Source organism: Mustelus asterias, chromosome 9 (assembly GCF_964213995.1).
Source record: "Mustelus asterias chromosome 9, sMusAst1.hap1.1, whole genome shotgun sequence".
Lineage (NCBI taxonomy): Eukaryota > Metazoa > Chordata > Chondrichthyes > Carcharhiniformes > Triakidae > Mustelus > Mustelus asterias.
The window spans coordinates 49,995,059-50,015,329 of NC_135809.1; the positions used below are offsets into that span (position 1 = coordinate 49,995,059).

A 20,271-nucleotide genomic window follows, 5' to 3' on the forward strand; every position below is an offset into this window, starting at 1 on the left:
GCAGACACAAGGAGAATGTACAAACTCCATGCAGACAGTGACCCAAGCCAGGAATCGAACCCAGGTCCCTGGCGCCGTGAGGCAGCAGTGCTAACCACTATGCCACCGTGCCACCCACAGCCAACATTTTGAATAAACTGTCCAATTAGTCCCTGTCCCCTGCTCTTGCCCTAAGACCTCCTCATTTATTTATAGATCCAATTCCCTTTAGAACATTATTACTCAATCTGTTTTTGCCACACTGCACTCCAGATTGGACTAAATTGCTGCATGAAAACAATGGCTCTTCATCTCACCCCAGTTCCTCTGCCAACGAGTTGCGAGAGTTTGGATTAAATCTGTGTCACTGAGTTACTGACTCGCCTGCCAGCAGGACTAATTAACTGGCTGGAAGAATGAGGAGTGAGCTCGCTGTAAAAGCAAACATTTTTAAGGGGATAGGCAGGGTCAAGGCTGAGAAAATGTTTCCCACTGGAGAAAACAGAGTCACAATAAGTGATCAGTCATTTAGCACCGAGATGAGGAGACATTTCTTCACTCAAATGGTGTGCACCTTTGGGATTCTCGACCGCAAAAGATATACTCAAGACAGAGGTTGATCAATTTTTGGGTACTCAGGTAATTAAGGGATGTGGGGATAATATGATTGAAATTACTCAAGGGGCCATATGGCCTAGTCTAGCTCCTATTCTTATGTTCATATTGTCTCAAGTAAGCACAGAGCTAGGAAAAGTGAGTCAAGAAAGAACAAAATGTATATTTGTGATAGGACAGATAGCAATAGCTAAATGACTAGAGAGATAAAAGGGATGATGGTGCAAGGCAAAAATGATCGGAACAAGAAGCAAAAAGACCACTTACACCTCAAAACCCATCTTAAGTTTCTTCACTTGTTTAAAAACTAATCTCCAACATCTTCTCATTTTGACAGAAGTCAATCAATCTGAAATATTTACTCTGTTTTGCTCTCTCTACAAATGTTTTGCTGTTTCCAGCATGTTCTGTTTTTAATACAGTAGAGTCAAGTCTCACTGCAGACAACAGTACATTAATTCACAGAAGGATACATTAATGCACCAGTATTTCCATTAATATTGGTCCCCATGGTTAGATTTCCTATTTTACCTGCTTAAAAATGATTTGGTGGTTCCACTGAGAAGCCTGCAATAAGCTAGATAAACTTTAACAACTTCCTAACAAAATCTAGTGTGGGTTTACTGGATGACATTAATGGAGGCCACAGCTGGTGTTGTGTACTCACCACTTCGCCTGGAATTTGTCAACTCTTCTGCACATTTCTACAATTGAGGAAGTTGCATGATTTTAATGAAATGAAAATCTAGTTAGCTAGTGTAAAAAATAATTTGAACGTATCTGCCTGCAGTTTGGAATGAGTATTAGGGCTTTTACATACATTCTCTGCAGCACACTCCTGCGACTATTCTGTTTGCTGTCCTTCCAAGTTTCAAAATAAAAATGACCAGAAGAGGAAAATAAATGTTGTCTGTACAAAAACAAAGTTTTGTCTCGAATTAATGACAACTACCAGGCTCATGCAGCAATAATCAATGTATCTGCCCAATTAGCCAAAAGGTTCAAATGGAACATTCCTATCAGGTGCAGAGTTCACATCTCACAGACATAAATAAATAAAGAAAAACCTGAAAATGCTGGAAATACGAAGCAAGTCGGTCAACATATGTTTTTTAACTTCATTTATTAGTGTCACAAGTCAGACTTACATTAACACTGCATTGAAGTTGCTGTGAAAATCCCCTACCCGCCTGTACGGATACACTGAGGGAGATTCAGCATGATCAATCCACCTAATCAGCACATCTTTTGGACTGTGGGAAAAAACCAGAGCGCCCAGAGGAAGCCCACGCAGACACAGGGAGAATGTGCAAACTCCGCCCAGACAGTGACTTGAGGCTGGAATTGAACCAAGGTCCCTGGCGCGGGTGAGGCAGCAGTGCTAATCACTGTGCCACCGTGCCACCCTAACGTTTTACATTACAAAACATAAAAGCCATTATGATAGTTTTGCACAGATCCTTCATTGAAATGGAGCACGGCAAGGGTCGAAACAAATAAAAAGAGAAGGACAAAGAGAGACAATTAAGAACTATGTCAATGACAGGAAGAAAGTTAATTGATGAAGGGCATATACAAGGAAAGTAGAAAGAAACTTAAGCAAGGGGTAAGAAGGGCTAAAAGGGGTCATGAAAAAGCAATGGCCAGCAGGATTAAGGAAAATCCCAAGGCTTTTTATACATATATGAAGAGCAAGAGGGTGGCCAGGTTGGCCCACTCAAGGACAAGGGAGGGAATCTATGTGTGGAGCCAGAGGAAATGGGCGAGGTATTAAATGAGTACTTTGCGTCAGTATTCACCAAACAGAAGGACTTGGTGGATGATGAGTCTGGGAAAGGATGTGTAGATAGTTTGAGTCATGTTGAGATCAAAAGGAGGTGGTATTGGGGTTCTTGAGAAACATTAAGGTAGACAAGTCTCCAGGGCCTAATGGTATATACCCCAGAATACTGAGAGAGGCAAGGGAGGAAATTACTGGGGCCTTGAGAGAAATCTCTGTATCCTCACCGGCTACAGGGGAGGTCCCAGAGGATTGGAGAATAGCCAGTGTTGTTCCTTTGTTTAAGAAGGATAGCAAGAATAATCCAGGTAATTACAGGCCGGTGAGCCTTACATCAGTGGTAGGGAAATTATTGGAGAGAATTCTTCGAGACAGGATTTATTCCCACTTGGAAATAAGTAGACGTATTAGTGAGAGGCAACATGGTTTTGTGAAGGGGAGGTCGTGTCTCACGAACTTGATCGAGTTTTTCGAGGAAGTGACGAAGATGATTGATGAGGGTAGGGCAGTGGATGTTGTCTACATGGACTTCAGTAAGGCTTTTGACAAGGTCCCTCATGGCAGACTGGTGCAGAAGGTGAAGTCGCATGGGATCAGAGGTGAGCTGGCAAGGTGGATACAAAACTGGCTCGGTCAAAGAAGACAAAGGGTAGCAGTGGAAGGGTGCGTTTCTGAATGGAGGGCTGTGACAAGTGGTGTTCCTCAGGGATTAGTGCTGGGACCTTTGTTGTTTGTAATATATATAAATAATTTGGAAGAAAATGTAACTGGATTGATTAGTAAGTTTGCAGACAACACAAAGGTTGGTGGATTTGCGGATAGCGATGAGGACCATCAGAGGATACAGCAGGATATAGATCACTTGGAGACTTGGGCGGAGAGATGGCAGATGGAGTTTAATCCAGACAAATGTGAGGTAATGCATTTTGGAAGGTCTAATACAGATAGGAAATATACAGTAAATGGCAAAACCCTTAAGAGTATTGATAGGCAAAGGGATCTGGGTGTACAGGTACACAGGTCACTGAAAGTGGCAATGCAGGTGGAGAAGACAGTCAAGAAGGCATACGGCATGTTTGCCTTCATCGGCCAGGGTATCGAGTTTAAAAATTGGCAAGCCATGTTTTTATAGAACTTTAGTTAGGCCGCACTTGGAATATAGTTTTCAATTCTGGTCGCCATACTACCAGAAGGATGTGGAGGCTTGGGAAAGGGTACAGAAAAGATTTACCAGGATGTTGCCTGGTATGGAGGGTGTTAGCTATGAGGAGAGGTTGGAGAAACTTGGTTTGTTCTCACTGGAGCGACAGAGGTTGAGGGGAAACCTGATGGAAGTCTACAAGATTATGAGAGGTATGGATAGAGTGGATAGTCAGAAGCTTTTTCCCAGGGTGGAAGATTCGAATACTAGGGGGCATAGGTTTAAGGTGCGAGGAGCAAGGTTTAAAAGAGATGTACGAGGCAGATTTTTTACACAGAGAGTGGTGGGTGCCTGGAACTCATTGCCGGGGGAGGTAGTGGAAGCGGATACAGTAGCGACTTTTAAGGGGTGTCTTGACAAGTACATGAATGAGATGGGAATAGAGGGATATGGTCCCCAGAAGGGTAGGGGGTTTTAGTTAAGTCGGGCAACATGGTCGGTGCAGGCTTGGAGGGCCGAAGGACCTGTTCCTGTGCTGTAATTTTCTTTGTTCAAAGCCAACAGTGAGTTGTGGGATTTTAAAAAAATATGACCATGGGGTTTGGTGTAAGAGGTGTGCATTCCGTTATGGATCTTTCTAGATTTCGCGGTCACAGGCATTCGTCCTCTGATATTCGGGTCAGTGTTCTCCAAGGCGGCCTTCACGACACACGACGGCGCAGAGTCACTGAGCAGAAACTGATAGCCAAGTTCCGCACACATGAGGACGGCCTCAACCAGGATATTGGGTTCATGTCACACTATCTGTAATCACCACAGCTTGCCTGGACTTGCAGAGTCTCACTGGCTGTCCTGTCTGGAGACAATACATATCTCTTTAACCTGTCTTAATGCTCTCTCCACTCACATTATTTGTACCTTTAAGACTTGATTAGCTGTAAGTATTCACATTCCAACCATTATTCTGTAAATTGAGCTTGTGTCTTTATATGCCCTGTTTGTGAACAGAATTCCCACTCACCTGAAGGAGGAGCTTAAGGCTCCGAAAGCTTGTGGTTTTTGCTACCAAATAAACCTGTTGGACTTTAACCTGGTGTTGTTAAACTTCTTACTGTATTCAGGATTCCACAGAGGAGTGCTTTATCTGTGCAATAGTTGATAGCTGATTCTCTGACAGTGCTTCCATCAACTAATGGGTTTTTAGGGCTCCATTCTCTCTCCAACTCTATTACTGTTTTTTATTAATGACCTCCTTTACTCATTTGCCAGCGCAATCCAAACCTACTGATGATGATCACACTTAGCCTACAGCAGCTTTCTTCACAATGTACTCTTTTAGGGACCTTACACTGCAATGCTTACACCTTGATCTCTGTTCCGCTATTGATGAGAGTGAAGAGATCATGTTCCTTCAAGTCTCTCATAAGTGAAATTACCAGCCAGCATTTCTTACCTGCAATGGTACCACCCTTAGTCTTTAGCATTAACCTTTTGACTTCCTGAGTGTCTTCAAAGAATTTCGCTTTCTGGAAAACCTCAAAAATCAGTGCTTGGGAAAAGGATAATGGCAGATGAAATATCTCCCATGAGGCCGGTGTCCCTTCACCAAATCCAGCTTTATTTACAATAGTTAGTAATACTCAGAGAGGTACTTCCCAGAGTACACACACTGAGTGCTGGTAACCCAGACACTCCACATTATATACACCTCTGCAGGGCTCCCAGATTGGGCACAATTAACTGCCTCAATCAGGGAGCTCATACTCTAACAGGTCCAGCTTGTGGGCCTTGTTAAAGTCATTACAGCTGAGTGCTTTTAGAATTGCACTAACTTGATATTTTACGTTGCATCTAATTTCTTATTACCAATTTTATGTTATTTTATTACGCTTTGATCTCAAAGTTATTTGCCTCCTGTATCTTTAATTACGAAGCATTTGCTATTTGTAGGGTGGAAGAGGCTCATGTGGAGCATTAACATCAGTGTTGAATGGCTGAGCTGAAGGCCTGTTTCTGTGCTGTAATTTCTATGCAATTTTATGAGTAATAGCTGCAACAGTCATTCAGTTTGGCTGTAGAACTTCATCTCGCTTTTTCAGTGACTATAAAGAGACCTGTGAGGTATTTATCCGCTCACTATCTCAGACAAGTTAATGCGCCCTAAATGCACTTTGTGAAATGTTTTTTCAAATGGCTAGAATGCCAGAAATTATGCAGGAACTGAACAAAAGTGTATTTAAAACAGTTAGAATAATGGGGTGATTTCATCATTAAAGTTCTCCCCCCTTTGGACACATTCCAGTTGCTTCAAGTGTACACTTTGATCCTCGTTCATCTAACTGAACTAGTTTCCATGGAAACAAAACAGGAAGAGTTGGCTTTTAAAACTGTTTTGTACAAGTTAAAAGTTTCCTCCTTGATTACAACAGTGGCTGCATTAGCTGCAAAGTGTTTTGTAACGTCCTGAAGGTAATGAAAGGCATTAGTGTATATAAATACAAGTGCGTTCTTGGAGTCCCAGCGTGCCTTTTTAAACCTGCAGTTTACGTTTTTGACTAATCAATACATCTGATATCTCGAGAGAACAAATGTACAAAATTACCTTAGGCCTTTGAATGATCGGGGAGTGAACAATACTCGATGCTGCTGATTCTTTCACCGATTTGGCATATGCCTAAAAGAAAAGAAAAAAATACTATGTCTGGTTTCTCTTCATCACTAATCACACAGTAAAGCTGTAAAGTTAATTCCATATAGAATAATTCCATATTATTCACAATAATTTCAGATACTTCTACAACTGTTGTTCACACTCTTCACAGACTGAATCCAGAGGACACATATTATTAATGATCGCACAGTAAATCAGTAAGGGTACATCTTTAAGAAAGACCAGAAGCATTTCAAAAGGATCTGAACCAAATGTCTATCAGATGATTGATATAAATGGAAACAAGATCATTCATGTTGGAACAGGAAATATAAAACATTGAGTTAAATAATTACATGGAATTTACAAGGCAGGCCAATCAGCCCAACTAACTTGCTCTAGGTGTTTTTATGCCGCACTCGTGCCTTGTCCCTACTGCATCTAACCCCATCAGCATATCGTTCTATTCCTTTCTCCCTCGTCTACGTATCCAGTGTCCTCTGAAACTATCCATGCTGTTTAGTTGAAGTACTACTTGTGGTAGCAATTCTCACATTCTTATTTCTCTTTGGGTAAACACGTTTCTCCTGAATTCCCTACTGGATTTATTAGAGACAATAGTTGTGATTCTGAACTCCCCCAGCCCTCGAGCAGAAACATTTGCTCCATGTTTACCTTACCATATCCGTTCACAATTTTAAAGGGCACTATTAGGTCACCCCTTTTAGGGAAGGCTCCCTTTTTTATAGAAAAGACCCCCAGCCTGTTCAGTCTTTCTTGATGGATATAACCTCTTGGTTCTGGGATCATCCTTTAAGTATTTTTTTTATGCAACTCCCTCAGCGCAGGCCAAAAATGTGCACAGTGTCTTCAAACCATGGTTCTATATCATACAACTTGCATGTTTTTTCAATTCAATCTATCTCTTCTGAAATGAATCTTGGTGCTTGGTTTGCTTTTCGAATGATCTTGTTAATAATGGAGTGTCCAAACGTATTATTATTTTGCCGCTTTTTTGATAATATTTCATTAGTCTGAAGGCGATAATAACTTAATCATTCAGGCATGAGGATTCATCTCAAAGATGTTTGACAAGTTGCTAAAAAGAATTATTCTACCATTATGAACACTACGCTTAAAATATTGTTGAGAGCTTCTTGTTAAATATAAAATCAAACTGCACACAGTTTTTCAGGTATGGCACCGTAGCATTTTTAGAGAAAAGCAACAAGATGGTTCTGAAACTTGGTGTTCAGTCACATAAAGCAAGAACGCATATAACAAAAAATGACATAGTTTTCTCCAATAGGAATAATCAACACCAACCCAATGATAATAATTTACCAGGGCTAGATTGAGAGTAGGGCCAATCAACTTTCAACACTGAAGCAACCTGTTAGTCAAAGGTAATCAGGAACTGTCTGATTAAATTTGGTCTGTGGTGTACATAAAATGCCAGGTAGGTGCATAACAAGATTTCCTTTCAGTCTAATTAGACACTTAACCCTACAGACTGACTGTCAGATTATAATTCCCAAGTTCATAAGATATAGGAGCAGAATTAGGCCATTCAGCCCATCGAATCCGCTCCTCCGTTAGATCATGGCTGATATGCTCCTCATCCCCATTTTCCTATCAGCTCCCCATAACCCTTCAACCCATTACCAATTAAAAATCTGTCTAACTCCTCCTTAAATTTACTCACTGTTCCAGCATCCACCGCACTTTGGGGTAGCAAATTCCAGATTCAAACTAGTTTCTCCTCAACTCTGTTTTAAATTTGCAGACGCTGCGACAACGGATGAATGAACACCGCTCGACAATCACCAGGCAAGACTGTTCTCTTCCTGTTGGGGAGCACTTCAGCGGTCACGGGCATTCGGCCTCTGATATTCGGGTAAGCGTTCTCCAAGACGGCCTTCGCGACACACGACAGCGCAGAGTCGCTGAGCAGAAACTGATAGCCAAGTTCCGCACACACGAGGACGGCCTCAACCGGGATATTGGGTTCATGTCACACTATTTGTAACTCCCACAGTTGCACACTATTTGTAACTCCCACAGTTGCGTGGACCTGCAGAGTTTCACTGGCTGTCTTGTCTGGAGACAATACACATCTTTTTAGCCTGTCTTGATGCTCTCTCCACTCCCATTGTTTTGTTTCTTAAAGACTTGAGTAGTTGTAAGTATTCGCATTCCAACCATTATTCATGTAAATTGAGTCTGTGTCTTTATAAGCTCTGTTTGTGAACAGAATTCCCACTCACCTGAAGAAGGGGCTTAGAGCTTCGAAAGCTTGTGTGGCTTTTGCTACCAAATAAACCTGTTGGACTTTAACCTGGTGTTGTTAAACTTCTTACTGTGTTTACCCCAGTCCAACGCCGGCATCTCCACATCATTAAATTTGCTACCCCTTATCCTAAGGCTATGATCTCTCATCCTAGAATGCCCCACAGAAGGAAGCATCTGCTCCACATCTACTTTATCCATACCTTTTATTATCTTGTATACCTCAATTTGATCTCCCCTCATTCTTCTAAATTTCAGAGAGTATAGGCCGAAACGGTTCAATCTCTCTTCATACGACAAACCCCTCATCTCTGGAATCAATCTAGTGAACCTCCTCTGAACTGCCTCCAATGCCACAACATCTTTCCTCAAATAAGGGGACCAAAACTATGCACAATACTCCAGGTGTGATCTCACCAATGCTTTGTATCGTTGCAACAATACTTCCTTACATTTATATTCTATTTCTTTAGCTATAAATGCTAACATTCTATCCATTTTCTTTATTATCTGCTGTACCTGCATGCTAGTTTTCTGTGCCTCATGAATGAGGACACTCAGATCCCTCTGCACTGGAGCACCCCAAAGTCTCTCCCCATTTAGATCAGAACCATTGTTCCTATTTCCTCCCGACAGCAGCTTTTTATAACGATTCCGCTGTTGCCATTTACACCTCCTGTAGATCCATCTTTTGTTTCTTTACTTGTCCCATTACCATCCTCTTTTGCCTTCTACCATCAGCCCTTCTGTCATTCCCGCCATCCACACTGTACTGACCTACCTTTTTTCTCTTTCTTTCCCTCCCCAGTTTACCATCCCTCTGTACTCACTTCAAACCTGCTGGATCCGAAAACATTTTCCAGTTTTGGCAATAGATTCCCAATCTGAAATGTTAATTCTGTTTCTCTCGCTCCACAGACACTGTCTGACCTGCGGAACATATCCAGAATTTTCCAAGTATAAATCAGATCTTCAACATCGAGAGTATTTTACTTTCCTCTAACTTTGCTGCTGGTAAATATTGGTTTGAAATTTGCACTCAAGATAACAGTGACTCTATCACTACGCAGCATTATAACGGAGGAAACTTAATCGTTACGTTGCTTTGCAAACATCATTTAAATCCAATTTACATTTCATGCTTAATACTTCCTGGTTTGGAATCTGAATGTCAAATGCGCCAGGACCCGGGTTCGATTCCTGGCTTGGGTAACTGTGTGGAATTTGCACATTCTCCTCGTGTCTGCGTGGGTTTCCTCCGGGTGTTCCGGTTTCCTCCCGCAGTCCGAAATACATACTGGTTACGTGCATTGGCCTTGCTACATTTTCTCTCAGTGTACCCGGCGTGTGGTGATGAGGGGATTTTCACAGTAACTCCATTGCAGTGTTAATGTAAGCCAACTTATGACACTAATAAGTAAGCTTAAAAACTTACTATCTACCACTAAAGGCACGCTAATCACATTTTCCTGCAATTGTCCCATATCCTTGAACATTATGGTGTGTCAAGTGCTCATCCAAATACTTTTGAAAGGTTGTAAGGTTCCCAGTCTTGACTACCTTCAAAGGCCAGGCATTCCAGATTCCCACAACCCTCTGAGTGAAAATGTTTTTTCTCGAATCCCCTCTGAATTGCCTGCCCCTTACTCTAAAACTATGCCCCCTCATGATTCATCCCTCAGCCAAGGGGAAAAGCTGCCCCCTACCCACCCTGCCCATACTCCTCATAATCTTATGCACCTCAATCATGTCCCCCTTTAGCCTCTCTGCTCAAAAGAAAACAATCCAAGCCTATCTAGTCTTTCCTTATAGCTCAAATGGTTCCATCCCAGTCAACATCCTGGTGAACCTGGTGAATCCATCAAAATGAAGTGCTTCAAAAGGTAAGTTATGGCACGAATCAATTCCAGCCTCCCAGACTACCTGGATCCACTCCAGTTTGCCTACTGCCGCAACAGGTCCACAGCAGACGCCATTTCCCTGGCCCTGCACTCAACCATGGAACACCTAGATAACAAGGACACCTATGTCAGACTCCTATTTATTGACTACAGCTGAGCCTTCAACACTATTATTCCCACGAAACTCGCCTCCAAACTCCGTGGCCTGGGCCTTGGCACCTCCCTCAGCGACTGGATCCTGAACTTCCTAACTCACAGACCACAATCAATAAGGATAGGCAACAACACCTCCTCCACAATAATCCTCAACACCGGTGCCCCACAAGGCTATGTTCTCAGCCCCCTACTATACTCCTTGTACACCTATGACTATGTGGCCAAATTCCTCTCCAATTCGATTTTCAAGTTTGCTGACGACACCACCGTAGTGGGTCGGATCTCAAACAATGACGAGGCAGAGTACAGGAATGAGATAGAGAACTGGTGTGGCAACAATAATCTCTCCCTCAATGTCAACAAAATGAAGGAGATTGTCATCGACTTCAGGAAGTGTAAAGGAGAACATGCCCCTGTCTACATCAATGGGGACGAAGTAGAAAGGGTCGAGAGCTTCAAGTTTTTAGGTGTCCAGATCACCAACAACCTGTCCTGGTCCCCCCATGCTGACACTATAGTTAAGAAAGCCCACCGACGTCTGTACCTTCTCAGAAGACTAAGGAAATTTGGCATGTCAGCTACGACTCTCACCAATTTTTACAGGTGCACCATAGAAAGCATTCTTTCTGGTTGTATCACAGCTTGGTATGACTCCTGCTCTGCCCAAGAAACTACAAAAGGTCGTGAATGTAGCCCAATCCATCACACAAACCAGCGTCCCATCCATTGACTCTTTCTACACTTCCCGATGCCTCGGCAAAGCAGCCAGCATAATTAAGGATCCCACACACCCCGGACATTCTCTCTTCCACCTTCTTCCTTTGGGAAAAAGATACAAAAGTCTGAGGTCACGTACCACCGACTCAAGAACAGCTTCTTCCTGCTGCTGTCAGACTTTTGAATGGACTTGCCTTGCATTAAGTTGATCTTTCTCTGCACCCTAGCTTTGACTGTAACACTACATTCTGCATCATTTCCTTCTCTATGAATGGTATGTTTTGGTCTGTATAGTGCGCAAGAAACAATACTTTTCACTGCATGTTAATACATGTGACAATAATAAACCAAATCAAATCAAAACCTCCTCTGTACCCCCTCTAGTGCTATCACATCCTTCCTATAGTGAATATATAGGGACAATGAGTCGAAGTTCTACTGCATGCAGAATGGCATTCAAGTACTTTCAGGGATTTTGAAAATATAGCAAATAAAGTTTGCCACATACACCAATGAAAATGAACAGCTGAGGATAGTTACCAAAAGAGAAAATGCTGGAAAGTTTCAGCAGGTCTGGCAGCATCTGTAAGGACAGAAAACAGCTGACGTTTTGAGTCCAGATGAGCCTTTGTCAAAGCTCTTTTCTCTCCTTACAGATGCTGTCAGACCTGCTGAGATTTTCCAGCATTTTCTCTTTTGTTTTCAATTTCCAGCATCTGCAGTATTTTGCTTTTATTAGCTGAGGATAGTTTAGAATTACTCTAATAAATAATCCAATTGGAATATGATGACTTGCATCAATTAGGAAAGGCTTCACCAGTTACTTTATTTCATATTATAGTGAACGAGTTAACCTTGCAGGTCAGACAGTTTTTTCAATCTTTTATTTCCTTAATCTTTTACTCTTTTGCCAGTCCAAAGGAAATCAGTGAGTTATTAATTAAGCTCAGGTTACATCTGGTTTTGAATTCTACTTTAAGGCGGGAGTCCTCTGGTATACTTAATGGCAGCAATTGCCCAACAGCCATGCCTGGGAAAGAGTAGTCACAATGATCGGGGTTTATACTCGCAAAGCACATTGGAAATGCTGTTTAGGTTCAATAATTGGATATGAACACCAAACTCTTTGGCTAAGCCACTGAACATCTTTGTTTAAAAACGGCCAACATCGAGACCACCGATTATGGTGACTGATTTATTTTAAATACTGCTTTTATTAGAGGGACAGTTGGGACTTCTCCCAGAGTTTGGGGGAATTTGTTTGAGGAGCCTGTCCATTTCTAATTAGGCCCCATTGATTGCCCCACCTCATTGGGAGCTGGAATTGCCAGAACACAGGTTCACTCCTCTGGGGAATGAATACATCAATTTAGTCCAAGGGATCCCAGGGTTTTAGCTGGTGCTTTGGGGATTGCAGTTAGTGATGTTCCTGTGAAAAATGCTGTATAGAAGACTGATCCAGAAGGTGAGATTGCAGGGGATTGGGGGTAGGGTACTAGATTGGATTGAGGATTGGCTGACTGACAGAAAGCAGAGGGTCGGGATAAATGGGTCCTTCTCTGGCTGGCGAAATGTAGCTAGCGGGGTGCCGCAGGGGTCAGTTCTCAGATCTCAACTGTTTACAATCTATATAAATGATCTGCAAGCAGGCACAGAGTGTAACATAGCAAAATTTGCGGATGCCACTAAACTAGGTGGGAAGGCAGGCAGTGAAGAGGATATAAGGATTTTACAGACAAATATAGCTAGGCTAGGAGAATGGGCCAAAATTTGGCAGATTGCGTTTAATGTGGATGAGTGAGAGATTATCCATTTTGGCAGAAAAAATAGAAAGGCAAATTATCTAAATGAAAAGTAGATTCAAAATGTGTCCAGGCAGAGAGATCTGGGTGTCTTTGTTCATGAATCACAGAAAGTCAGTGTGCACGTGATAAAAAAGGCAAATGGGATGTTGGCATTTATTGCAAAGGGACTGGAGTATAACAGTAGAGAAGTGTTGTTGCAAATGTATAGGGTATTTGAGGAAGGATATGGTGGCATTGGAGGCAGTTCAGAGGAGGTTCACCAGATTGATTCCGGGGATGAAGGGGTTGACGTACGAGGCGAGATTAAACAGTTTGGGCTTATACTCACTGGAGTTTAGAAGGATGAGAGGGGATCTGATCGAGGTATATAAAATTTTAAAAGGGATTGATAAAGTAAATGTCGACCAAATGTTCCCTCTTATGGGGCAATCTAGAACAAGAGGTCACAAGTATAGGTTAAGAGGCAGTAGATTTAAAACTGAGATGAGGAGGAACTATTTCTCGCAGAGGGTGATAAATTTGTGGAATTTGCTGCCCCATAGCGCAGTGGAGTCTGAATCGTTGAATGGTTTTAAGAAGGAGATAGATATATTTCTAATAAAAATCATTCTTTTTAATTTCCTCTTTTTGGTTCGGTGCCCATGCCTCAATTAAGTGCCTTACAACTTTCTTTCACAATAAAGGTGTTACAGAAATGCAGTTGCTGTTCAAAACCCTAAATTAGTGGCCTTGGCTTTTGTAATGATGACGAGGAATTTCGGCAATTCCATTTAAACATACGTTTGGATGAAACTCCTGAATAAAGTTACAAACACTGAATAGAAATAAAACATACCAGTGGTGAGGATCAATTGACTGCATCTGAGCAAATTTTCTTGTAAATGGCAGCATCCCAGCAAACCACAGTGACCTCAAATTGTGCCAGCTGAAGGTTCCACCGCACGGGGACAAAGTGACATGACAGAAGATCAATGATCAATTTAGTTGTTTGAAATGTGTGTTGCATTGTGTCGGGTGTTGTATGTTGCATTGTGTCGGGTGGTGTATGTTGCAATGTATCGGGTGTTGTATGTTGCATTGTGTCCGGTGTTGGATGTTGCATTTCGTTGGGTGTAGTACGTTGCATTGCCTTGTGCGGGTGCGGCGCTGCGCGGGGTGCGACGTTGCACAGGTGTCATGTTGCACACGCTTTGCGTGCAGTGCATTATTTGCATATGTATTGCATGCATGTGCATTGCATGCATGCATGTGTGGGGTGGAGAGGGCTGGGGGTGCAGATGAGGGAATAAGGTGGCTGTCACATTTACAATGGAGCGCTCGAAATCCAACCCTCGTCAAAGTAGAAAATCAGAATTTTCACTCTACCCTAATAAATCTTACTTTTAGTACCCAATTGGAACACCTTGGCTGGTACGTGTCCAAAAGAAAAATTGCAAATCATAGTAAAAGATGACAGAGATTAGTAATAAAGTGACAGCACATATATAACCCCTGGATGGTGTAGAATGTACTATCTGTCAGCAAGAAATTTTGACAGTTGCTGGGCAAGTTTTTTTTGGAAATAACAGTGAGATGACCAAGGAGGTTCTCACCCATCTTAAACACCTCACAGGAAGAAAATTTTAACGTACAAAAGATCATGTACACTCCAAAATTAAGGACACGCAGTCTGAAACTAGCTGCTGAAATCAAATTACATGCACATTAACTGGCAGCTTCTGATGCACTTATGATAAAACTGATATACTGCAAAATCAAGTTAATAATACAGCCAATTTCTATCCAATAACGCAGCCAAGATCAGAACTGTAGAAAATATTTCAGATACAACAGAGTTCAGGGCTCATTTGTCACCATCTAAATAAATTCAACCTCTTCTGATAAGTAGCTTGATATGAATTCCTTGCGGAACATTTTTGATATGTGTATAAGCAGTTTTAAAGCAAATCAAGTAGTTCCGCTGCATCAGTAACTAAACTGCAAACATGCATCATATGTCTCAAAGAAAATAACTAACAGTTAAAGCTCTTGTATCTTTCTTTCAATGATATGCTTGTCAATTTTATAAATTAAAAACTAGTGAACCAGGGACAGTTGTGTACAGATTTATAGGAGAGCAAGTTTGCCTGTAAATAGGAAACTGCAAGAAAATGTTAACTACTCTTTTTAAAAATGCAGCAATAAGCATGAAATAATTCTGATTTTCCAAGCAGAATAATGGCACTGGGCATTTTATAGATGTGTGTGCATTACATAGCCCTTCAAAAAGGATATGCAATATTTTGATAGGATTCTTGTGCAGACAAATAAGTGGTTTGCAGGGAAGATCACTATATTGATACATTGTGAATTTCTTTTGGCAAAAAATTGTTTCATTCTGCCGTGGTTTCATCCATTGTCCAAAGGGTTGACTGTGCAGCAGCACTGAGAGGTAAAGGAAGTTCCATTGTTTTGGTTTCCCAAATCAACCCTCAAATGGATAAAGACAACAACATTTATCTGACTGAAGGGAACATTGGAATCAATTACCCAGAACTTAAGACTGCGAGTCCAAGGAAGTCGTGCCAAATTGAGTCATGCTCAGGTCTTCATCTCTTTAGTGCCCAGTTCTAGCCACTGAAGGGAAAGAATTAAACATTGGGAGCTGTATAGAAAAAAACGCCCAGTGCTGATCGGTAGTGGTACAAGTCTAGACACTTGGGCATTTTGGCCTTGAAAGTTAGTAGCAACATGAAGACCTTATGGGATCAATCTAGATAGGTAAGGATTTGAAAAAGACAAATCCAGAAAATAACGTTAAATTAAATTGAGGGAAAAGGATAGAAGGCTCAGTTCCAAGTTAATAAAAGGCAATTTTCAAATTAATGTTAGCAAGGTCTCAACACAAAAAGTGACCAACACATGGAAGCACAGCAGTGGAGGCGAAAAAAAAAGCCTGTGATCACAAGAAAATCATATCTTGCAATGCTGGTTGAAGGACATTCTGGAAGGGTGAATTAAAATAAGCCTCCTCATTCATAAATATTTTATGATCTTCTGATTGGAGAGAAACATACTTTATCAATTATACTCATGGTTCTTCTATTATTCACAGCTACTAGCTCTAATTCAGCGTGCTTTCCCACTGCAGCCTCTGATCTCAAATGACACCATCGGTATCATTTCCTCAGATTACGAGCTGATTATGCATTCTGCTCAGCTCACTTCATTAACAAAATAACTTGCGCCATGTCTCCTCAAGATTCCAATGACACCAGGGTTTTGATTTTGAGTATCCAACCAAATGTCGCTTCCGAGCCCCGTCAGAATCTAGCACGTTTCCATTTCCCCCTTTACTATTAAGAATTTCCAGCATTTTCAAAGAAAATTACATTAGCGGCCCTAATCCAACTTGTACGGAAAAAGATTGATTGTTGCTTTACTTACATACACTGTTGTTCCTGTCTCTTCCGAAAGTTCAAGTTGGAGAGCATGCCTCCCATCCTTACTGGCACTTGGAGAGGTGCTCACTTGGAACTTGGTAAGCACTACCGTATCCTGCAGAGGTACGAGGAGGGAATTCGAAGAGAAAGAGATCATTCTTAAATTAGATTGAAACAATTAGAATGACACAATGAACTAGTTCCTGACAAATATTTTGGGAGGAATTCTGCAAGTTTCATTTTGAAAAAGAAAACTTGAATTATTGTCCCATCGTCATACAATTCAATTCTTCGCTTTTCTTACTCCATCTACTCCGCCCACCCAGTGAAAGCGATTACATTAAGATTGACCCCATCCTGTCTAAAATTGACATATTCTGCCCCCCAATGCCCAACTATTCACAGTAGAGAGAGAGAGAGGCACACCAGTTAGCCCAATATATATTTGCTAGTGTTCATGCTCCACGCAGGTTGCTTCCCAAGCTACTTCTTTAACTCCATTATCAATCCTTTCTCCTTTATTTAGCTTCCCCTTTAATGCACCTAGAATCATAGAATCCCTACAGTGCAGAAGGAGACCATTTGGCCCATCGAGCCTGCCCTGACAACAATCCACCCAAGCCCTATCCCCATAGCCCCACGTATGTGCCCTGCTACTCTCCCTGATACTAAGGGGCAATTTATCTCAGCTACTCCCTACGTTAGCAAGTTCTACATTCTCAACCATTGCCTGGGTAAAGTCGGTTCTCCCCAATGCTTTGTTTAATTTATGAATGGCTGTCTTATGTTTATGGCCCTTGTTCTGATCTCACCCACAAGTGGAAGCATCTCTACACCTGCCCTATCAAACCACCTCATAGTCTTAAAAGACCTCTATCAGGTTAGACATCAATCTTCTCTTTTCTACAAAAAAGAGCTTGTACCTATTAAATCTTCCCTGGTAGATACAGCCTTAGGTTCTGGTGTCACTCCAGTAAATCCTTTCTGCACTTCCTGCAGTCCAAAGACCTTTGCCGAAACTATACCACCTCGCCCATCCCAATTCCAGGGCGGGTGAGGTTCCCAGAACGGAAATCTCCGTCGGCCTCGGGCGGGACTTTACGATCTCGCCCGAGCGAGGCCATTAAATTCCGCCCACAAGTGTTTACGGTACTCCAAGTGCAGTCTAACCAAGGTTCGAAACAAGTTTAACATAGCCACCCTGCTTTTCAATTCCATCCCTCTTGAGATGAACCTCAATGTTTTGCTTGCTTTGTTTTTAATGGTCCGTTTTAACCTGAGCCACTACTTTTTATTGATTTATGTACCTGTGCATCCCAATCCTGCTGTTCCTCAATCCATTTAAATTTTTATTTTTTTTAAAGAGTACATGAGTGTCCTAATCTTTCTACCAAAATGTATCATTTCAAATTTATCTATATTGAGGTTCCTTTGCCATTCACACATCCATTCTGCAAGTTTATTAATGTTTTCCTCTATTTTTCCTTTGTAGTATCAGGCCTCAAATTTTGAAATTGTACCTCTGATTCCCAACTCCAAATTTTTATGTAAATGATGAACAACAGTGATCCCAGCCTGATCCTAATGGAATATCACTTCCCATCATTTTCCCATTCTGAGTAACAACCTTGAACCTCCCCTTAAAGTTTATTTGTTAGTGTCACAAGTAGGCTTACATTAACATTGCAGTGAAGTTATTGTGAAAATCCCCTAGTCGCCAAACTCAGATCAGATACACTGAGGGAGAATTTAGCATGGCCAATGCACCTAACCTGCATGTCTTTCGGACTGTAGGAGGTAACCAGAGCACCCGGAGGAAACCCACGCAGACATGGGAAGAATGTGCAGACTCCGCCCAGACAATGACCCAAGCCAGTAATTGAACCCGGGTCCTTGGCCCTATGAGGCAGCAATGCTCAGCACTGCTAGGACACTATAGCTCATCACATGACTTGGTCTTTGTTAGCATCACCATGACACTTGACAATGAGGAAAAAAGCAGTGAAGCAAGATGTCACAGCTGAACAGTTCTGATCCGGGACATCAACCTCACTAGCAATTAAAAATTATCAACTGCATTCTCTAAATTCAAAGGCCTATTGTGCAAAGAAAAAGCAGGTGTTAAAACATTCAGCCTTGTGCATTAAATTAGTGCAGTTTCACTTGTGATGTTTAAAATAAGAAATCAGTTTCCTTCACGGTAGGGACCCATCTTTGATTTTGCAAATTTAGAATTAAATTATGTAATTAGCTTTTGAAATCTATAGTTTTTAAAATTTTCATAACTTAGGAATTTGAATGTGTCATGTTATATTTAGTACACCAATGACTTTCAAGTACTGATTTCACATGTATTTTCAATAAACCTTTGTGTAATTTCTGTAACTGTTATAAGTTATTCTGTACTTCTAATCGACTTATACATAGCACTGACAGATACAACAAAAATGTGCCACAGCAAAACAGTTCTCTCACAAAAACACATTGATGAGCGCCTGTTTTAATAAAGACATACTGATACCTATCGATCAATTAGACATCTGGACCAATGAATCCAAGTTCCCAGACATCACATGTTTTATTTGATGTAAGACAGCATCATTGAAACCATTGTAATGACCCATTGCCTTAGCAGAAAGTAATAAAACCAAAAGAAAGGAGACTTCAAACACCAACTATTCCTATGCACTTGTATTCTATACTCTTTCGTTTTTCAGTACTACCCACTTTACAATATTAAGTTTACATAGTTTTAAGGTTATAAGCAACTTTACCACTCCATCCTTTGTTTGAAAAGCAAAGTAACTCATTATAAGTAAAAGGTTATTAAAGTTTAAAGTTTATTTTATTAGTGTCACAAGCAGCCTACATTAACACTGCAATGAAGTTACTGTGAAACTCCCCAAGTCACCACGCCTGTTTGGGTACATTGAGGGAGAATTTGGCATAGCCAAAGCACTTAACCAGCATGTCTTTCAGCACGTAACGACAGAGAAAAACAGCGCCAAGCAAATGTCTTGTAAAAACAAAGAATCACTGACAAGGGTCTGATTTAATGAGGAACTTGCACCAATTAAGCAAAATCTGAGACAATGAGCTCAAAGTATCATTCATGAGAGTATGACAGCACACTTCCCCTATCCTAAACAAACAGTGAAATAAGATATCATAAAACATATTTTCACCTGAGCAAGAAGTCATAAAAGTGACAGAAGCATCATAATGCGAAGGATGGTCCCATGAGTAATAGAACATAGAACATTACAGCGCAGTACAGGCCCTTTGGCCCTCGATGTTGCGCCGACCAGTGAAACCAATCTAAAGCCCCTCTAATCTACACTATTCCAATATCATCCATATGTTTATCCAATAACCATTTGAATGCTCTTAATGTTGACGAGTCCACTACTGCTGCAGGCAGGGCATTCCACGACCTTACTACTCTCTGAGTAAAGAACCTACCTCTGACATCTGTCCTATATCTCTCACCCCTCAATTTAAAGCTATGTCCCCTCGTGCTAGCCATCGCCATCTGAGGAAAAAGGCTCTCACTACCCACCCTATCTAATCCTCTGATCATCTTGTATGCCTCTATGAAGTCACCTCTTAATCTTCTTCTCTCTAACGAAAACAACCTCAAGTCCCTCAGCCTTTCCTCATACGATCTTCCCACCATACCAGGCAACATCCTGGTAAATCTCCTCTGCACCCTTTCCAATGCTTCCACATCTTTCCTATAATGCGGCGACCAGAACTGTACGCAATACTCCAAGTGCGGCCGCACCAGAGTTTTGTACAGTTGCAGCATGACCTCCT

The 20,271-nt window shown here is 41.5% G+C and overlaps 1 protein-coding gene across 1 annotated transcript in view; it reads right to left on the reverse strand.

Annotated features, from left to right (window-relative positions):
• pot1 (protection of telomeres 1 homolog) overlaps window positions 1-20,271 on the reverse strand; it is a 373,135-nt gene that overhangs the window by 259,784 nt on the left and 93,080 nt on the right. Inside the window, exons 5-6 of the mRNA XM_078221203.1 lie at window positions 16,460-16,570; window positions 6,118-6,189 (exon numbers count right to left, since the gene is read on the reverse strand). Of these exons, the coding sequence (XP_078077329.1) occupies window positions 6,118-6,189; window positions 16,460-16,570 (183 nt within the window). The remainder of the gene's footprint in view (window positions 1-6,117; window positions 6,190-16,459; window positions 16,571-20,271) is intronic.